General features: G+C 55.8%; 1 protein-coding gene across 1 annotated transcript in view; it reads right to left on the bottom strand.

Annotated features, from left to right (window-relative positions):
• Positions 1-1,715: 1,715 nt before the first annotated feature.
• CATSPER3 (cation channel sperm associated 3) overlaps positions 1,716-16,219 on the bottom strand; it is an 83,554-nt gene continuing 69,050 nt past the window's right edge. The window contains exons 3-8 of the mRNA XM_036013776.1: positions 13,640-13,879; positions 8,636-8,818; positions 7,803-7,943; positions 7,327-7,446; positions 6,385-6,542; positions 1,716-5,433 (exon numbers count right to left, since the gene is read on the bottom strand). Coding sequence (XP_035869669.1) covers positions 5,328-5,433; positions 6,385-6,542; positions 7,327-7,446; positions 7,803-7,943; positions 8,636-8,818; positions 13,640-13,879 — 948 coding nt within the window. The 3' untranslated portion in view covers positions 1,716-5,327. The remainder of the gene's footprint in view (positions 5,434-6,384; positions 6,543-7,326; positions 7,447-7,802; positions 7,944-8,635; positions 8,819-13,639; positions 13,880-16,219) is intronic.

Raw genomic sequence — 16,219 nt, 5'->3', positions numbered from 1 at the left:
TCAGCACCTCCCACCTGCTGGGCTGCTTTACAGACCTGCAGGGAGGGCAGCGTCTCACCAAGCCCCACTGCTGCCCAGGCAGTAACTTCCTGATTCGGGGCCACAGTCACTACCCATCCGTGCACACTGGTTGCTTCCCACCGCCTCCACATCCCTGGAGCTGCCTGGGCTCCCGGGGCCCAGCCAGGAGCCCCATGGGCCAGCAGACTTCAGACCTCACAGCCTCGGCCAGGCACGGGGGAGGCGCCAGGAGACTGGCAGACGGAGGCCCATCTGAGCGACCACACTCCCTCCTCCCAGAACCAGGCCCTGCCCAGAAAAAAATCATGGCTAGATTTTTTAAGTTCAGAAAAACAGCTCTGAGCCCTGGCCAGGTAGCTCAGTTGGTTAGAGCACTGTCCCTCCAGGTCAGGGCACACACAGGAATCAACCAATGACTGCAAATTAAGGAAAACAAAAAATTATTTCTCTCTCTCTCTTTCTACTCTCCTCTTTTCCTCTCTAAGAAAAAAAAGTCAATAAAATGGTTGGTCTCTTTAAAAACAATTTTTAAAAAATAACTTTGAGCCCTGGCTGGTGTGGCTTGGTGGACTGAGTGCCAGCCTGAGAACCAAAAAGTCGCAGGTTTGATTCTCAGTCGGGGCACCTGCCTGGGTTGCGGACCCGGTCCCCAGTAGGGGAATGCAAGGCAACCAATTGCTGTATCTGTCTCACATCGATGTTTCTCTCCCTGTCTTTCTCCCTCCCTTCCCTTCTCTCTAAAAATAAATAAAATCTTTAAAAAATAAATACAGAAAAATAACTTTGAGAACAAGGTTGCTGTAAGGCAGCAGAGCAGAGGGGCCCATGTGTGGCCTGCATTCAAATACCGCGTCTGCCCTTTAAGGACAGTCTCGGCCAGGTGACAGTCTCTCAGAGCCTGTCCCCCTGGAAAGAGGGTATCGAGTCCCTGGAAGACTGGTGCACAGCATCATGGCTGAGCAGCACAAGGGCCACACATGCTTGGTGGCGAGTCCTGGTTCCTCCCCTCATTGTAGTCTCAGGTCACATCACCTCTTCGAACCTGTTTTACCACCTGTTCAATGGGAATAATTAGGATACCTAAGAGTTATTTGGAGATTCGGATCAGGTATGTGACAGCACCTTGTACTCAGAAACACTGACTACCCAGAAGGCATTCTGTCCACAGCCAACCAAGAGAGCGCTGTCCCTCTGGAGCGGGGCCTGAGCTCCACATGGACCCTCCGTCTCTGGCCCAGTGGCGGGTGTTGAAGAAGTCTCTCCACCTCAGGCCCCAGTCCCAGGCATCAGGGTCCCCCTGGGGAAGGAGGGAGTCAAGGGGCGATTGGGCTCTCAGAATGCTGATCTGTGGGGTGCCCCTGCTATGCGAATGTCATTGGCCCCCCACCGGTTTACAAAGGTGGGGTCACCTCCAGTTTCCCAAGACTCTTCATCCCCCTCTGGCCTCGCCCACACTTCCTTTTGCCACTTCAGTTTCATTCTCCGAAAAGCCAGTTCCACCCGGTGCCGCCGCCCCCGGAGCACCTCACTCGGGGGTCTCCGATCCCAGCTGGGGGCTCTGTCGGTGGTTTGTCGGCCCCTCTTACACTTCCCAGTTTTAGCCTGACAGGTTTCTGTTCCACGGGGCGATCTTGATGCGCCCCGAATATACCACAGACACTGCACGCTCAAATCTATTCGTGGGGCTCCATTTATTTAAGGTATAGTTCAACCATCAACACTCATCTTTAAACAGTCCCAGCCATCATTTGCCTCAGAGAACGTCGGGGAGGGGCCAGCTCTTACCCTACCAGGACACCTGTCACCCCGCTTCTCCCCTTCCCGGGTCTCAAGGTCTCACACTCCAGCCACGTCGGAGGCTCTGTCTGCTGGTCTCCGTCTCCCAGGCCTCAGCCTGGCCCCCTCCCCCTTGTCCCAGCCCCTGGCCACACAGGTCCCTGCAGCCTTATTAGCCTCCAGGCAGATTTCTCCCTGTTCTTCCCACCGCCCAACTCTCTGCCAGGGAGGAGCACCCAGGAGCTGACCAAGGAAGCACAACACTCCCTTTCCTTGTAGCGCTCCGGGCCTGGCTCTCCCTGTTCTCCAGGTGCTGTATCGCACCAAGCTGGAGGCAAAGCCAAAACCAAAGCCAGAGCCTGGGGAAGGTGAGGCATGTGGCCGGCCAAGGACAGATACCATTCCTAGTGGCAGAGCATGGGGAAGAGCGGGCACTCCATCACATCTTGTTCCTTTGTCCCCACCTCCCATCCCTGTGACTGGAATCAGCAACCACCCCCTCTCCTTCCTGAGTAGCCTCCTTAGGAATTCAGGGCCATCTCTCTTGAGTCTGCGGGACAACGGAGCAGACCCAGGCCATTTGGGGCTAGGGACAGGGAGCAGAACAGGGGGAGACACCCCTGAGAGCAAAGCCTGCCCCGGTGAAGGGCAGTTTGTTCTAGGAGGTGTCTAGCCTCCCCCACACTGGAGGAAAACAGAAGGCACACATTCCCGGCATCTCCACGCTGGACTGTGGAGCTGCGGGAGCAAATAGGAAGCGTGCGTTCTCAGGCACTGCCTGGGTCTCCCTGATACAGGAGCAGCTTCCTGCTGGTAGAACCAACAGCAGTTTGAAAAAAAATCTGGTCACCTTCCAAACACCTCCAGCCTTGGATTCCAGATCCTTCCTACAGAGCTGGGGGAGGGCCTGGGTGTGACCCAAAGATTCAGGCCCAGGTGCCCCCTGCTTCTGAGTGCAGCCCCCAAACCCCCCCACTGGCAGAACGGAGATGAGAGGGCCATTTGGGGACAGCTCTGCTGGATCCCGGGGTGTGGGGAGGGCAGGAGGGTCCTGCTTCCGCTGCCTGGACAAGCAGAGCCACTTCTGCCCCAAGCAAATCAATTCAAAGCTTGGCCAAGCCTGTTTGAGTTGGTGAGAGCCCAAGTGGGAATTCCAGCCTACCAGTGTTTGCTCTACAGGCGAGCGGAGCCAAGCAGAAATGCTGCTTTGAGAGTTTGCGCCAAATATCCGCCAGCTCGTTCTGCCAGCCGTGTTGGGCCAGCCCTCCGCACGTCACCCTCGCACAGTTCTCTGCTCCGTGACAGCCTTCTGCCTGTGCCCTTAGAAGCAGCTTGCCACAGGCCAGTGGCCCAGGCACGAGGCTTCCCTGCTGGGCCTGGAACCCAGACCTCCCACCCGGGTCTGCCTTGCTGGCCACCCGCCCTGCACCAGCCCCACCCCCCACAGGTTCCTGACCTCTACTCCCTGCTCTCAGCTCCTGACCCTCCTCCCGCCACCTTGACATTGGCCCTGCCCCTCTCAGCCCCTGGCTGGCACAGCCCACTCTGCAGCTGGCCGCCAAGCAGCGGCAGAGCTGACAGCCAGAAAGCACACATGGCTAAGTCGACCACATCTTGTTTTACACCATTCTATCCGATCCTTAAGGTCTTATCAGCCCACTTCTCGGAGCAGACAGCCGAGGTTTCCAGGGCCTGGACGCCTTGCCCACGGTCACCGATGAAGGAATCCCCGTCTCCTGACTCGGAAATCAGGGTTCTTTCTAACTCCCTGAGGCAAGTTTTAAATCTTTCGCTCGCTCCCAGATCCCTGGGGCAGTTCCCAGGGCTCCGGCGAGAGCAGCTGATGTGTTCTCGTGTTCCCCGGAGCAAAGCTGGCACAGCCGCTGCGAGCCCTTGGCCACCTCTGTCTGCTGCGTCCCCGCGCCGAGTGGGGCCTCTGCCCGGAGGCCTGGCTGCCCTGCTGACTGCGCTCACCCACCCCAGCACCCCTGGGAACCCCAGCCGCATGGAGAGGCACTGAACACATGAGGCCCCGCACCTCTCCCCCTGCCACGAAGGGCAGGGGCACCCTGCTTCCTTCAGGCCCGGCTCCCGGGCAGTGGCACGGCGCCCTCCCCACCCCCAGGGGCAGCCAGGTTCCACTCCCTGCCCTGAGAGGTCTCCCCCACAGCAGGGCAACAGGCCTCGCTCTCCAGAGCAGCCCCAGGCACTGCTCACAAATTCTCAGTTTGGTCCCGAGAGGTGAACACCCGCAAACGGACACGATGTGAGTACCTAGCGGATGCGCGCTCCCTGCACTCAAATAGGCATTGTCGCCTCCTCAGGAGACTTCCTCGTCCAGTCTCACTGGATCTCCTTCTCCCCTACTCAACCGTGGGCCTCTCTTCACAGAATCCTGGCACCCAACAGCTCAGTAAATGGTAGTCAATACAGAAATGAAACCATGAATATAGGTTCCTACCTGCCCTCGTCCTGTGGCCTCAGGGGTGCTATCCCAGGCCCGGAACCCACGGGCTTACCCATGGCACCCTCGTGTCCAGCCGCTCTCGACTCAACCCCATGTATTTTCTGCTGACCTGACTCCCCAGTGTGGGTCCTGGGTCTTTCTGCACTTGGCTGCTCCCAGAACCCACCCCCTTCTGTCTGAGATGTCACTGCCAAGGTGACAGGCTTCAGAAGTATTCCCCAGCCATGGAGCAGAGGGGAAACAACCAGACCTCTGGCCTGGCCACTTGGGGGCAAGGGGTAGCAGCCCCCTGCCCCACCTGGGCCTTCAAATGGCTCCATTATGGCTGAACCAGCAGGCCCCAGGGCCCCAGCAACTCTGGCAGTCACCTGGCGAGGAATGTTGCAGAAAAGCCCACCTTTTCGGTGAAGAGTCCTAACTGACCATAAAAGGGGAAGCAGCCCAAAGTGCCTGAAGCTAGCCAGCCAGACCAGCCTACCCCGACCTCCATGCCCACACAACAGAGCCCTGCCAGTCACGGCCACCCCCTCAGAGCACCACGGCCTCTGTGAGCCTAGGAGAAAGCAGGGACGACTTCCAAAGAGGGTACCCAGGGCAGTGGGCCCACAGAGAGAGATGTAGCTCTGCCAGGTGTGGGGATGACCCAGAGGTGAGCGCTGCAGAGGTTCCAAGAGGGAAGTAGGTCACATCAGCTTGGAGGAGCCACACATTCGTAGGGGGCTGCTAGGTCTGGGCCCTTCTGGGGCCGGGGTCCTCAGGCAGCTTCCCCAGGAACACAGTGGGTCCCTGCACTGGGTCAAGGGAGGAGAGGTCCAGTGTGGCCTCTGGGTGTGCCCCCTGGCCAGGACAAGTCTTGAGCCTCCTCCTGCCACCCCAGAGATCTGGCTGCATCATGGGGCGGGGGGTGTTGGGGAATCGGGCGCCATGGCACCTGCCCAGACCCAGCCCTCAGGGTGGGGAAGCGCCGTGACACAGCAACAGTACAGAGGCCAGCCCAGAAAGCCCGTGTTTACTGGGGCCCCTCACAGGCTGAGGCCCTCTGGGTCTGGGCGCCCACACCAAACTACGTGTCATCCGCCTTTTCTGAGGAGTGGGACTGCTTCTTCTGCGGTGGGTCTTCAAGCATCAGGCCCAGCACGTGCACGATCTCGTAGTACAGCTCTTGTAGCCTGAAAGCAGGGCAGGAGAGGGGGCTGGAGCTGACAGGGCCAGGCTCTGAGCCACCCGGGCCCCACCCACCACACCAGGCGGCCACCACACCTAGCAGGTGTGGGATCAAGAAAGAGGAGGGACCTCAGAGCCCAGTCGGGCTGCACTGGAATCCGGGTCGGCTGTTCCACCTGTGGCCCCTGGAGTGAGCTATTGTATCACGTGAGTCAAGGTAGAGACAACACACTTCTGGGCTCTGCATGAGGTGACCAGGCGGAAATGACAGACACCGCCTGGTCCCATCTGGGCCCAGAGGAAATGCTCCCTGAGGCCCCTGGTAGTTCCTTTGGTCCACGAAGCCCTCCAGGAGACTGCTGTTCAGAAACCAGGTTAATCGAGTCCTTCCTTGTTCCAAGAGCCCACTGTGGCTCATAGGGCCACACTCAGGTCCCTTTTCCACAGAAATGGCCAGGTACCACCCCGGCTAACTTCACCAAGCACAGCCCTGGGCCAGGCCAAACTCACAATTTCACAGAATCAGCCACACAGCCCCTCACATGACAAGTGGGAAAGGGGCAGAGATGGGCCTGAGTCCCAGAGGAAGGCAGTGGCAGAACCAGGCCAGGGGCCTCAGCTCTTGACTCACCAGCCATGCTCTTCCCTCTGCCCCTGGACAGGGGTCAGTGAGGGCAGGCCGGAGAGTCAAAGGAGCCACATTTGAATACAGTCCAGTGCAGGCTGGGGCGGGGAAGGGGGGCAGAGTCACCCCGTCCTGGGCCTGTCCACGCCTCAGCCCAGCCCTGTGCATACACGGGACCCTCACACCCAAGAAGGGCCTCACTCCACCCAACCTGCTCATCGGCCATTGTACCCCCTACTGTCCAGGGACCAGATGTGGCCCTGCCTCAAGGAAGCAGGGGGCCCGGAAGTGCCTGGTCTCCTTGGGCCAGGTCGGCGGGGCCGGGACTGACTTGTAGATCGTGGTGTCCTGGTTGTCCAGGGTGGATAAGTAGACATCGATGAAGGGCAGGCTAGTGCCAAAATCATCCAAGACCATGGGGTCAGTATGCCGCAGGGTCCTCCTGAAGTTCTCCACCAGCTCAGTGAAACTTCTGTAGTCAACGTTTTTCTAGAGAGGGCAGCGTGAAGAGATCAACGATAAGGAAGGGGTGACATCTGAGACGCACAGAGGCCTGGGGACCCTCCACAGGTGCCCCAGGAGCGCTGACCCTGACCCCAGGATGAATCCTGAGCCTCGCCCCAGTCACCCGGCCCCTCCCAAGCCAGGACCCCCTGACCGAGGTAGCCTCATGAGCCACCATCACTGAGGTGAGGACAGGTGACACAGGAAGGAAACTGTGGCAGCCTAAGTGTGGCACAGCATGGTCTCACCTGCCCTGAGCAAACCTTAAAACACAGCCGAGAAAGGCAGATGTCTCTCTGCCTCAGGGAAGAGGCTGAGGAGGGAAGCGCTGACCACGTGGGGGAGGAAGGGGCAACAGTTCCGAATCTGGCAGAGCACTCGGGGCTCACAGCCCAGCCTTACAGCCGTATTGTGCCCGACACTCTCCAGCCTGTTGTGCTCTTCGTGTTCAGTGTAGAAAAACTGAGGTTCACACCACCTCTGAATGGCCTCATCCACTCAGAGGGTGGGCGCCCGGGGCCTGCTTGGGACCCAGTGAGCCCTCAGTAACAAGAGCACGGCAGGCAGAGGGCCCAGCAGCGCAGCTCGGCCCGGGAAGGAGGGAGAGGTTACAGTCACAGCACCCCGCATGCTCACAGGGCCAGAGAAATACAGAAGTGCCGAGAATGAAGCCTGCCCTCCCTGCAGGCCTCAAGGCTCCTCTTCCTGGCCATTCACCCAGCCTGACTGCCACGCAGCTGTGTGTCTGCCGCCAGGGGAGGCCGCGCACCTGCATCTGCATCAGCCTGCTGACCTCCTCCTGCTGCCGTTTCAAGATCACCTGCTTCTCCTTCAGGAGCGTCAGGTGCCTCTCCAGCATCAGCTCCCGCTCAAACTTTTTAATGGAGTCCTGGAGAGTGGGGCCAGAGGTGAGGCGAGGGCTCTCCCTGCACACCCACCTCCAGACTTTCTTGCTACCTAGCCTTGCACTGCGGCTCGGACCCCTCAGCAGGAGGACCCCAACTCAAGCTGCCAGTGCAGCTGCAGTGACTTCCCAAGCCCATGTCCTGCTGGCCACCACCACGAGGCAGGGAAATGCACTGGCTCAGGGAGAAGAGTAGGGCTGGGTAGAGAGGGCCCCCTGGGCCACCGCCCCTCCACTTTAGGAGAGGGCCGGCTCAGGGTCCTCCCTGAAGATGTGGGCCCACACCTGAGCCTGCCTGCCACACCTGAGCCAACCCCCAGTCCGTACACACACAGCCTCACCTCAGTGTGGATGATCATCACACCCACGAACATGCTGAGGAAGATGAAGGAGGCAATCAAGATGAAGGTGATAGTGAACGCTCGGCTCAGCATGAAATTCCGGTTGTCCAGCTTCTCCTGCAGGTCTGTCCAGCCGTCGACCTGCTCGGGCAAGGGAGGGCGTGCCGAGTGCCAAGGCCCAGTGGGGTGGGCTTCCCACTCACCGACCTTATGGAGGCCTCGCCCCACTAGAAGGAAGTTGGTTCTGCCCCCATACAAGCCCCTCGGAAGTCCCCAATCCACTGACTCTAGTGCATCCTGGTGGCCTGGGGGTGCAGGGCACCACTGGGTGGGGGCGCTTCTGGCCAAGGCTCCCCGAGGGCTCTTCTCCTAAAGGCTTCCCATCCTTTCCCAAAAGACTCTGCCTCTCTGCCAGGAAACTCCTTGGGAAAGACTCCAGTCTTTCCAGAGCCCAACAGAGTCTAGGCTTCTGGACTCGGGCTTTGCAGGCTTATTCTGGGTGGGTCTGTGTGGTTTAGTCCGTTCCAAAAGGCTAAGTGACATGGGCTTCACTTATTGGATTAAATTAAACTTAATCCAAGTGAATCATCTTTTGCGAATGCTGTGACATTTTTACAGCTCTGTGAGACAAATGGGAACGCTCCAGGGAGTGACAAGATTAGAGACAGAGACGGACCCCTGGCCGGAGCACTCACTGCTGCCTCAGTTTCCCCGCCCAGCGAGGTATCTGAACATGCGGCAGGCCCCACGGGAAGCCCAATGTGTCCACACACCCGCACCTGCTGGCGGTCCCTTCCCAAGGACCCCGCCACCACTGCTCCCGGACACAGTACCGTCGCCAAGCTAAAGAGGGTGAAGAAGGCCCCAGCCAGGTTCTCCCAGTTGTTCAGGTCGCCCCCTTCGGGACCTCCAAACAGGCAGAAGCCCAGGACGGCAAAGATGTACATCAGGACGAAGAACAGGACGAGCACGGAGGCCACGGTGTAGGCTGTCTGCCCGATGGCGGTGATGAGCGTCTGCAAGGCAGAGGCGCTGGGCTAGGCCAGGCTGCCGGCAGGGCGGGGTGCAGGGGACAGGGTCCAGCCCACCCAGCCCACGGCTGTCCCCAGCACCCAGTGCCCTGCCTGCCCACAAATGGTTGGACGGATGGAAGGAGGGAAGGGAACCCTGCCCAGATCAAGGGCCAGTCCAGTCCCACAAGCCCAATGCCTGGCCCCCACCTTCTGTCGTCTGTGGGCACACTGTGTGTGCTGTCTCAGGTCTGGGGGAGCCTCCCCATCAGCACCACGAACTGTTCCACTCGAACCCCTGTCTGGCTTCATGCTCATGCCAAGGTGGCCTGCTCCTGCTTCCCACCGAGGCCCAGCCCTGGGTGCCCTTCCAGGACTAAGAGGAAGAGGGGAGCCGCCCAGGGAGGGGGAAGGAAGAGGGTGAGAGGATCGTGGCTTCCCATCCTTCCTGGGCCCCTCTTCATAGGCAGGCCTCTGTCCTGTGACCTCAGCCTGACCTCCCACCACACTGCCCAGAGCTGGGGAGCACTCTGCGGGGTTCCTCATTGTTCATGCTTCAGGACCCGGGGTCCTGCATATAATTAGTAGGTGCTCCATACACGTTCACCTGCCTAGACGCTGTCACAGGCATCGTGTCAAGGTAGGTAAGGGTTATAAATCTTCGCACTGCAAGACCAGGGAGCAGAGGCTCCGAGAAGAGCATGGCTCAGCCAGGCCCACACCCACGGCACAACGGGGCCCAGCTCTCCAGCCCTTTGCCTCATGCCGCCACCTTCAGCCACTGAGGTCCCTTTTTCTAAGCTAGGAAACTGTCGATTAGTTTAACATAGGAAAGGAGGGGCCTGACAGAGAGAGCTGGGACACAGAAGGGTGACGTCTGGGCAGTTAGGGGTAATGCGGGAAGCAGAGAGACCACGCGGGAGCACCCGGGCTGCCCTGCACGGGTGCTGGCTGGGCAGCTGCCTGCTGGGTGAACACATGTCAGGTGCCTCCCTCCTGGCTCAGAGGAGGAAGAATATCAGGGCTTTGAGATTCATTCTGAAAAAGCAGAGATATGAAAAATGGCCTCCTTCCCTGTGAGCCAGAGACAGAACTTCTTTCCCGAGAGCTATTGCAACTGAAGAGGTGAGTCGGCAGAGCAATGCACAGGGCATGTCTGCAGGTGAGGTCTGCCCAGGTGGGGAAGGGGGAGCACAGAGTGGCAGAAGCCGAAGCACTGGGGAAAGGAGGAGAGGCCCCAGCTGGGTCTCCCACCTCCAGGCTAGCTGCCTGAGGTCAAGGCCAAGCAGCTTTAAGAATGGCCTTGGAGAAAAGGTCACACTCACTGGAAGCCTCCATGGGACTGACACCTGACAACAGCCTTGGCTGTGTTCTTCGAGCACAACCAGGCAGGACCTATTGGTCCCCAACCCGGGACGTGCAGCAGCATGGTCCCCAGGAGCTGGCCCAGATCCCCCAGGCCTGCAGTTTCTTCCTCAAGGAAGCCCCGGGCTGTGAGGTCTACAGCCTAGCCCCCAGTAAGTTCCTGACTTTGAATTCCCAAATTCTTTAAGGAAACAATACCTAGCCTTCCCGGGCTCTGGGTCAAGCCCTGGGGCATTCTGGGTATGAAGAGGACCTCCAGGCAGGGCCCATGCCCAGACCCGGCTGCTCTGATGTGGGGAAAGCGATAAGCCCCAAGGAGGAGGCAGGGAGGAAGGTGAGGCTGATGCTCCCCCCCACAGCCCAGCTTCTGAAGGTTGTTCTTCGGACCGAAATGCAGAGAAACGGGCAGTGTGGCCCTCGGGTGCCCAGCTAACAGAACTTCTGTGTGTGGAAAACAAGAAACTCTTCCCTCATGGTGCAAGTTTACTGCACCATGGCAAGTTTACTGCCATAAGGTGGAAGGCAGAGCACCGTTTTGATTCATCAGGGGACAGAGGCTAAGAATGTGTGGAAGCGCCAGCTCTGGGCACGGAGGCTGTGGCTCTGTTAAAGCCTCATTCAGACGCCAATGAATATAAATAGCACAGAGCTGCAGGTCTCCACCTTTGGTGCCTGCAGCTCCCCTGGCCAGCTGGCCAGGCCAGTGTAGCCAGGGCACACACTTCAGAGTCACTTCTGAACCCCTGAGGACCTGCAGTCGAGTAATATCCCCAAGGTCACAGAAGAACCACAGCCAGGGAGCCTGGTGATCCCCAGGTTCGGGTACAAGACTCTGCTAAATAACGGAAAACCCAAGGTCAAACACGGGCCGTATGTCAGTGCGTACGTTGTGCCTGCGTGCCCACAGGTCTCTGTGCAAGTCCTCGGGGGCCAAGGCTGAGGAGAAGCCTGCAGTCACCAAGCAAGCCAGGCTGAGCTCTGCGATAAACCTCGGCCAGTGGGGCGAGCTGTGCTCCCTGCACTGGATCCCTGGGCTCAAAGGATGGGCTGTCCTTGCCAGGACCTAAGCCCCAGGCAGCCTCAGCCTTCGCCTCTGACCAGGCTGTCAGGACAAGGCCCAGACAATGTACTCAGCAGGGAGCTGGTGCCCTCAGCCTCTCCAGGTGCCAATATAGGTCAGTGCCCTGGCCCCCAACCCCCAGGACAGAAGTCCCTACTGCCCCAGTCCTTTCTGCTGCCCTCCTCTCACAGTCCAGTGCCACCACCTCCCTCCTCTTGTGACTTCGCAGGTCTCTGGCTCCTTCTTTCCATGGCGAGCCCTCTCCTGGCCTCACCTGAAAATCCTCTCTTGCCTGAAGGAGGCTGCCTATTCCCCACAGACCTGACTCAGGAAGCTGCCCACTGCCTCTTCCTCGGAGCCCCGACCCCTGTGGACAAAGCCCCTGCTTCTGGGCAGAGCCGACCTTCCAGCTTCCCCTGCACCTAGTGTCTCAGAATCTCTGTCAGGCCCCACCTCATCCTGCTGTCATCCTGGGGGCCTTCAGCCTCCCGCCACCCCCCAGGCCTCCTCATCCCTGAATTCCTCAACCCCAGCGACCCTTGAGCCATGTGAGGCCCCTCCTCCCTTAGTGCCCAACACCTGGAAAAACCAGGCCTCACTTCCCACTGTCTGATCCCTTCTCACTCTGAGGTGCCCACCGCCTGGCACTGACTACCCAGAGACCTCCGGTTTTCTCTCCTGGCCGCCTGCCTTACTCTCGAACCTACCTGACATTGACCCCTATGCCCAGCACCTCAGACACTGCTTTCCCATTCCTAGGTCACACTCCAGGGTCTGTCTCTAGCCCACAAACAAGGGGAGCCAGGCTCAGGTCTCAAAAGGGTGTTGTGATTTCATGTACACCTTGGAGATTCCCCCAACTGCTGGGGCGTTTTGATCCCAGAACTCCCAGTGGTGTGGGAAGCCATGGCAGGAGTCGCGGTAAAGGTGGGGGGTGGGGGGTGGGAAGTGATGGCTATGGGAATGAAAAGAAGTGGACACTTGGTAACTATGTAGGAAGCCATGCAACAGGACACTGGGAGAGAGGAGTCAAAGCTAACACTCCAATGTATTACTTGGAAGGTGAATTGGGTCAGGGGAGTGCCTTTCAGCAAAAGACAAAACACAGGAGGAGGAGTCAGGGTTTGGGGATTTGAGAGTCGGGGCCAGGGGGCAAGCGACGACTTCCAGCTGAGACATGCTGAGTTTAAGGAGCAGGAGGCAGTTGGGTGTGAAGGTCAAAGAGAGAGGCATGGGAAGGTGAAGACTCCCAAAAAGTAGAAAAGATCACCCAAAGAGAATATGCGGAGAAGAGAACTCAAGACATAGTTCTGAGAAAACAACAGTTAGAGTCAGGCAAAGAAACATGTAGCCCAGAAGTCATGCCCAAGAGACGGAGGCAAACCCAGAGAGAGCAGTGATAAGGGAAACGGCCAGTGGGCTTAGTGACAAGGAGGTTGCTGGCAACCTCAGAGGGACTAGTAACTTGGAGTGGAGGGAAGGAGCCAGGGCGTAAATGACAGATAAGGAAGTGGGGGTCAGCAGTGCAGACCCCTCTTTCCAAAGCCTCGCCACAGGGAGGAGGCGGCGGCTGGACTACATTGTGTGGGAGGGGACACACACCGCGTGACTACATGAGGGAGAGGAATGAATGAAGGGGGCTTTGTGGCAGGGGGAGTCCTTCTACATGGTCCTTATCTTCTCCCCCTGGGACCGGGGCTCCCCATGTGTCAGTTCTAGGCCCTAGACAGACACCAGGCCAGGCCAGGAGCAATCTCAGCCGAATAGGCTAGCATGCCCTCACTGGTCAAACAGGTCCAAACCAGCCCCTTCCTACAGAAGCATGGACACGCAGGGTGCAGAGCCAGGCCAAGCATCCTGCACCCAGGCTGATGCCTACGAGCACGTGGGTCAGCTCTGAGAACTGAGAAAAGGCCGGTCACCGCATGACTTCTCAGCAGGAGCCACACTTCCAGAGCAACGAGACTGTTCCCATCATGAGCAGCAGATTTCTAGCTGTTTGGGGAAAGCGGTAAAGAGCCCGGGCTACCAGAAAGCTGGACTCCTCCTGCGCACCGTGTTTGAAGAGTCTGTGCCTAAGAAAACGGTGCACTTTGCGGCATGGCAGAGAGGAAAAGCTCAGGTGACTCTAGAGTCAGACACGCCTTTCAGATCTCAGCTCTGGCTTCTCATTGCTGAGTGACTTTGGGTCTCAATTTCTTCATCTGTAATATAGAGCTAATAATACCTTTCCTACCACTGCTGTAAGATTAAATGAGATAATATCAGTAAAGATCAACCTGCCGTACAGTAGGACTCACCGCCTGGATGATAGTAGTACAATTATTATTTCATCAGGGGCTGCTGAGCAGACAGGCCCCGACCCCTGCACTTTCAGACCCACAGCACCCCAGGTGACTCACCCGGATGCCACGGCTATAGGTGATGAGCTTGAGGATGCGCAGGGACTGGATGCCATCAGCAATGTTGAGGTAGGGATAGTGCTTGCCCTTGATCTTGCAGAGAAAGTAGGGGATCGAGAGAGTGATGATAATCACCACATCTAGCAGGTTGTAGCCATCCTTCCAGTAGTTGATGGGGTCCACATAAACCTTCATGTAGAACTCAACGCTATAGCCAGTCACAAAGATCATCTCCAAGATCTGCAAGGGTGGCAAGGTTTGCAGGATTAGACATATATATATATTTTAGAGAGAAGAAGGGAGGGAGGCAGGGTAAGGGGGGAGAGAGAGAGAGGTGGTTTTGTCGTTCCACTTATTTATGCATTCATAGGTTGATTCTTTTATGTGCCCTGACTTGGGCTTGAACCTGCAACCTTGGTGTATCAGGGTGACACTCTAGGCAACTTAGCTACCTGGCCAGGGCCTCTAAATACTTTTCTATGATTGCTGAACAAGATGGAGGTATATGTAGGTACGCTTTGCCTCCTTACACAACCAAAAGAAGGACAACAACAAATTTAAAAACAAAACAACCAGAACTGACAGAAAATTGAACTGTATGGAAGTCCAACAACCAAGGAGTTAAAGAAGAAACATTCGTTCAAACAGGTAGGAGGGGCAGAGATGGGCAGCCTGGGTGGAGAGGACTTGAGGCAAAGCGGCGCATGGCAGAGTGGGCAGTCCCACATATGCATGCAGACAAACCGAGTGGAACAACTGGGGAATGAGACAGACAGTGCAACCCAGGGTTCCAGTGCAGGGAAACAGAGCCTCAAAACCTCTGACTGATAAAACCTGTGGGGGTTGCAGTGGCAGGAGAAATTCCCAGCCTCACAGGAGAGTTCATTAGAGAGACACACAGAGTCCTATAACATACACAAACCAACCAATGGGGAATCAGCACCAGAAGGGCCCAATTTGCTTGTGGGAAGCCACAGAAGTGACTGAAAGCCAGCAGAGAGCTAAACAAGTGGCATTGTTCCCTCTCAGACCCCTCCCCTACATATGGCACCACAAGACAGTAATGTGGGTTGTCCCACCCTGGCAAATACCTAAGGCTCCACCCCTTACTACATAACAGGTGCACCGAAACAAACAAAAAAAACATGGCCCAAATGAAAGAACAAATGAATGCTCCAGAAAAAAATACAACTAGGCAACAGAAAAACAGCCAACCTATCAGATGCAGAGTTCAAAATACTGGTAATCAGGATGCTCACAGAATTGGTTGAGTATGGTCACAAAACAGAGGAAAAAGTGAAGGCTATGAAAAGTGAAATAAAGGGAAATGTATAGGAAATCAACAGTGAAGGGAAGGAAACTGGGACTCAAATCAACAATTTGGATCAGAAGGAAGAAATAAACATTCAACTACAACAGAACGAAGAAACAAGAATCCAAAAAAATGAGGAGAGGCCTAAGAACCTTTGGAATAACTTCAAATGTTCCAACATCCAAATTATAGGGGTGCCAGGAGAAGAGAGCAAGATGTTGAAAACTTATTTGAAAAAATAATGAAGGAGAACTTCCCCAATCTGGCAAAGGAAATAGACTTTCAGGAAGTCCAGGAAGCCCAGAGAGTCCCAAAGAAGTTGAACCCAAGGAAGCACACACCAAGGCACATCATCATTACATTACCCAAGATTAAAGATAAGGAGAGAATCTTAAAAGCAGCAAGAGAAAAGGAGATACCTACTTACAAAGGAGTTCCCATAAGACTGTCAGCTGATTTCTCTAAAGAAAACTTGCAGGCAAGAAGGGGCTGGAAAGAAGTATTCCAAGTCATGAAAGGCAAGGACCTACATCCAAGATTACTCTATCCAGAAAAGCTTTCATCTAGAATGGAAGGGCAGATAAAGTGCTTCCCAGATAAGGCCAAGTTAAAGGTGTTCATCATCACCAAGTTCTTATTATATGCAATGTTAAAGGGATTTACCTGAGAAAAAGAAGATCAAAGTTATGAACAGCAAAATGACAACAAACTCACAACTATCAACAACCAAACCTAAAAAAACAAAAACAAGAACAAAAATGAACTGAGCAGACAACTACAACAGGGACACATTCACAGAACTAGAAATCACATGGAGGGTTGTCAGTGAGGAAGAAAAGGGGGAAGAATGGGGGGAAAGGTACAGGGAATAAGCATAAGTGGTAGGTACAAAATAGACAGGGGGAGGTTAAGAATAATGTGGGAAATGGAGAAGCCAAAGAACTTACATGTATGACCCATGGACATGAACTAAGGTGGGAAAATGCTAATGGGAGGGGGTACAAGGTGGAGGTAAATAAAGGGGAGAAAAAAATGGGACAACTTGAATAACATAATCAATAAAACATATTTAAAAACTTTTTAATATTTTGTTATTAGAAGTGTTATCTTTTTTGTTGCTGATTTATTAAATATATTTAAATTTATTTATTAATCATATATCCAGCAAATTTGCTGGGCTTTTTATCTATTACCTTTATTAATAATTCTTTCAGGTTCTTTTGGAATTTCTATGCAAAAATCACATCACCTATGAATAATGAGTTATT

The sequence above is a fragment of the Phyllostomus discolor genome, chromosome 13 (genome assembly GCF_004126475.2).
Source record: "Phyllostomus discolor isolate MPI-MPIP mPhyDis1 chromosome 13, mPhyDis1.pri.v3, whole genome shotgun sequence".
In the NCBI taxonomy this organism is placed as follows: Eukaryota; Metazoa; Chordata; class Mammalia; order Chiroptera; family Phyllostomidae; genus Phyllostomus; species Phyllostomus discolor.
Note: the sequence above shows the minus strand (reverse complement) of the source record. Positions and strands in the feature narration are given on the sequence as shown.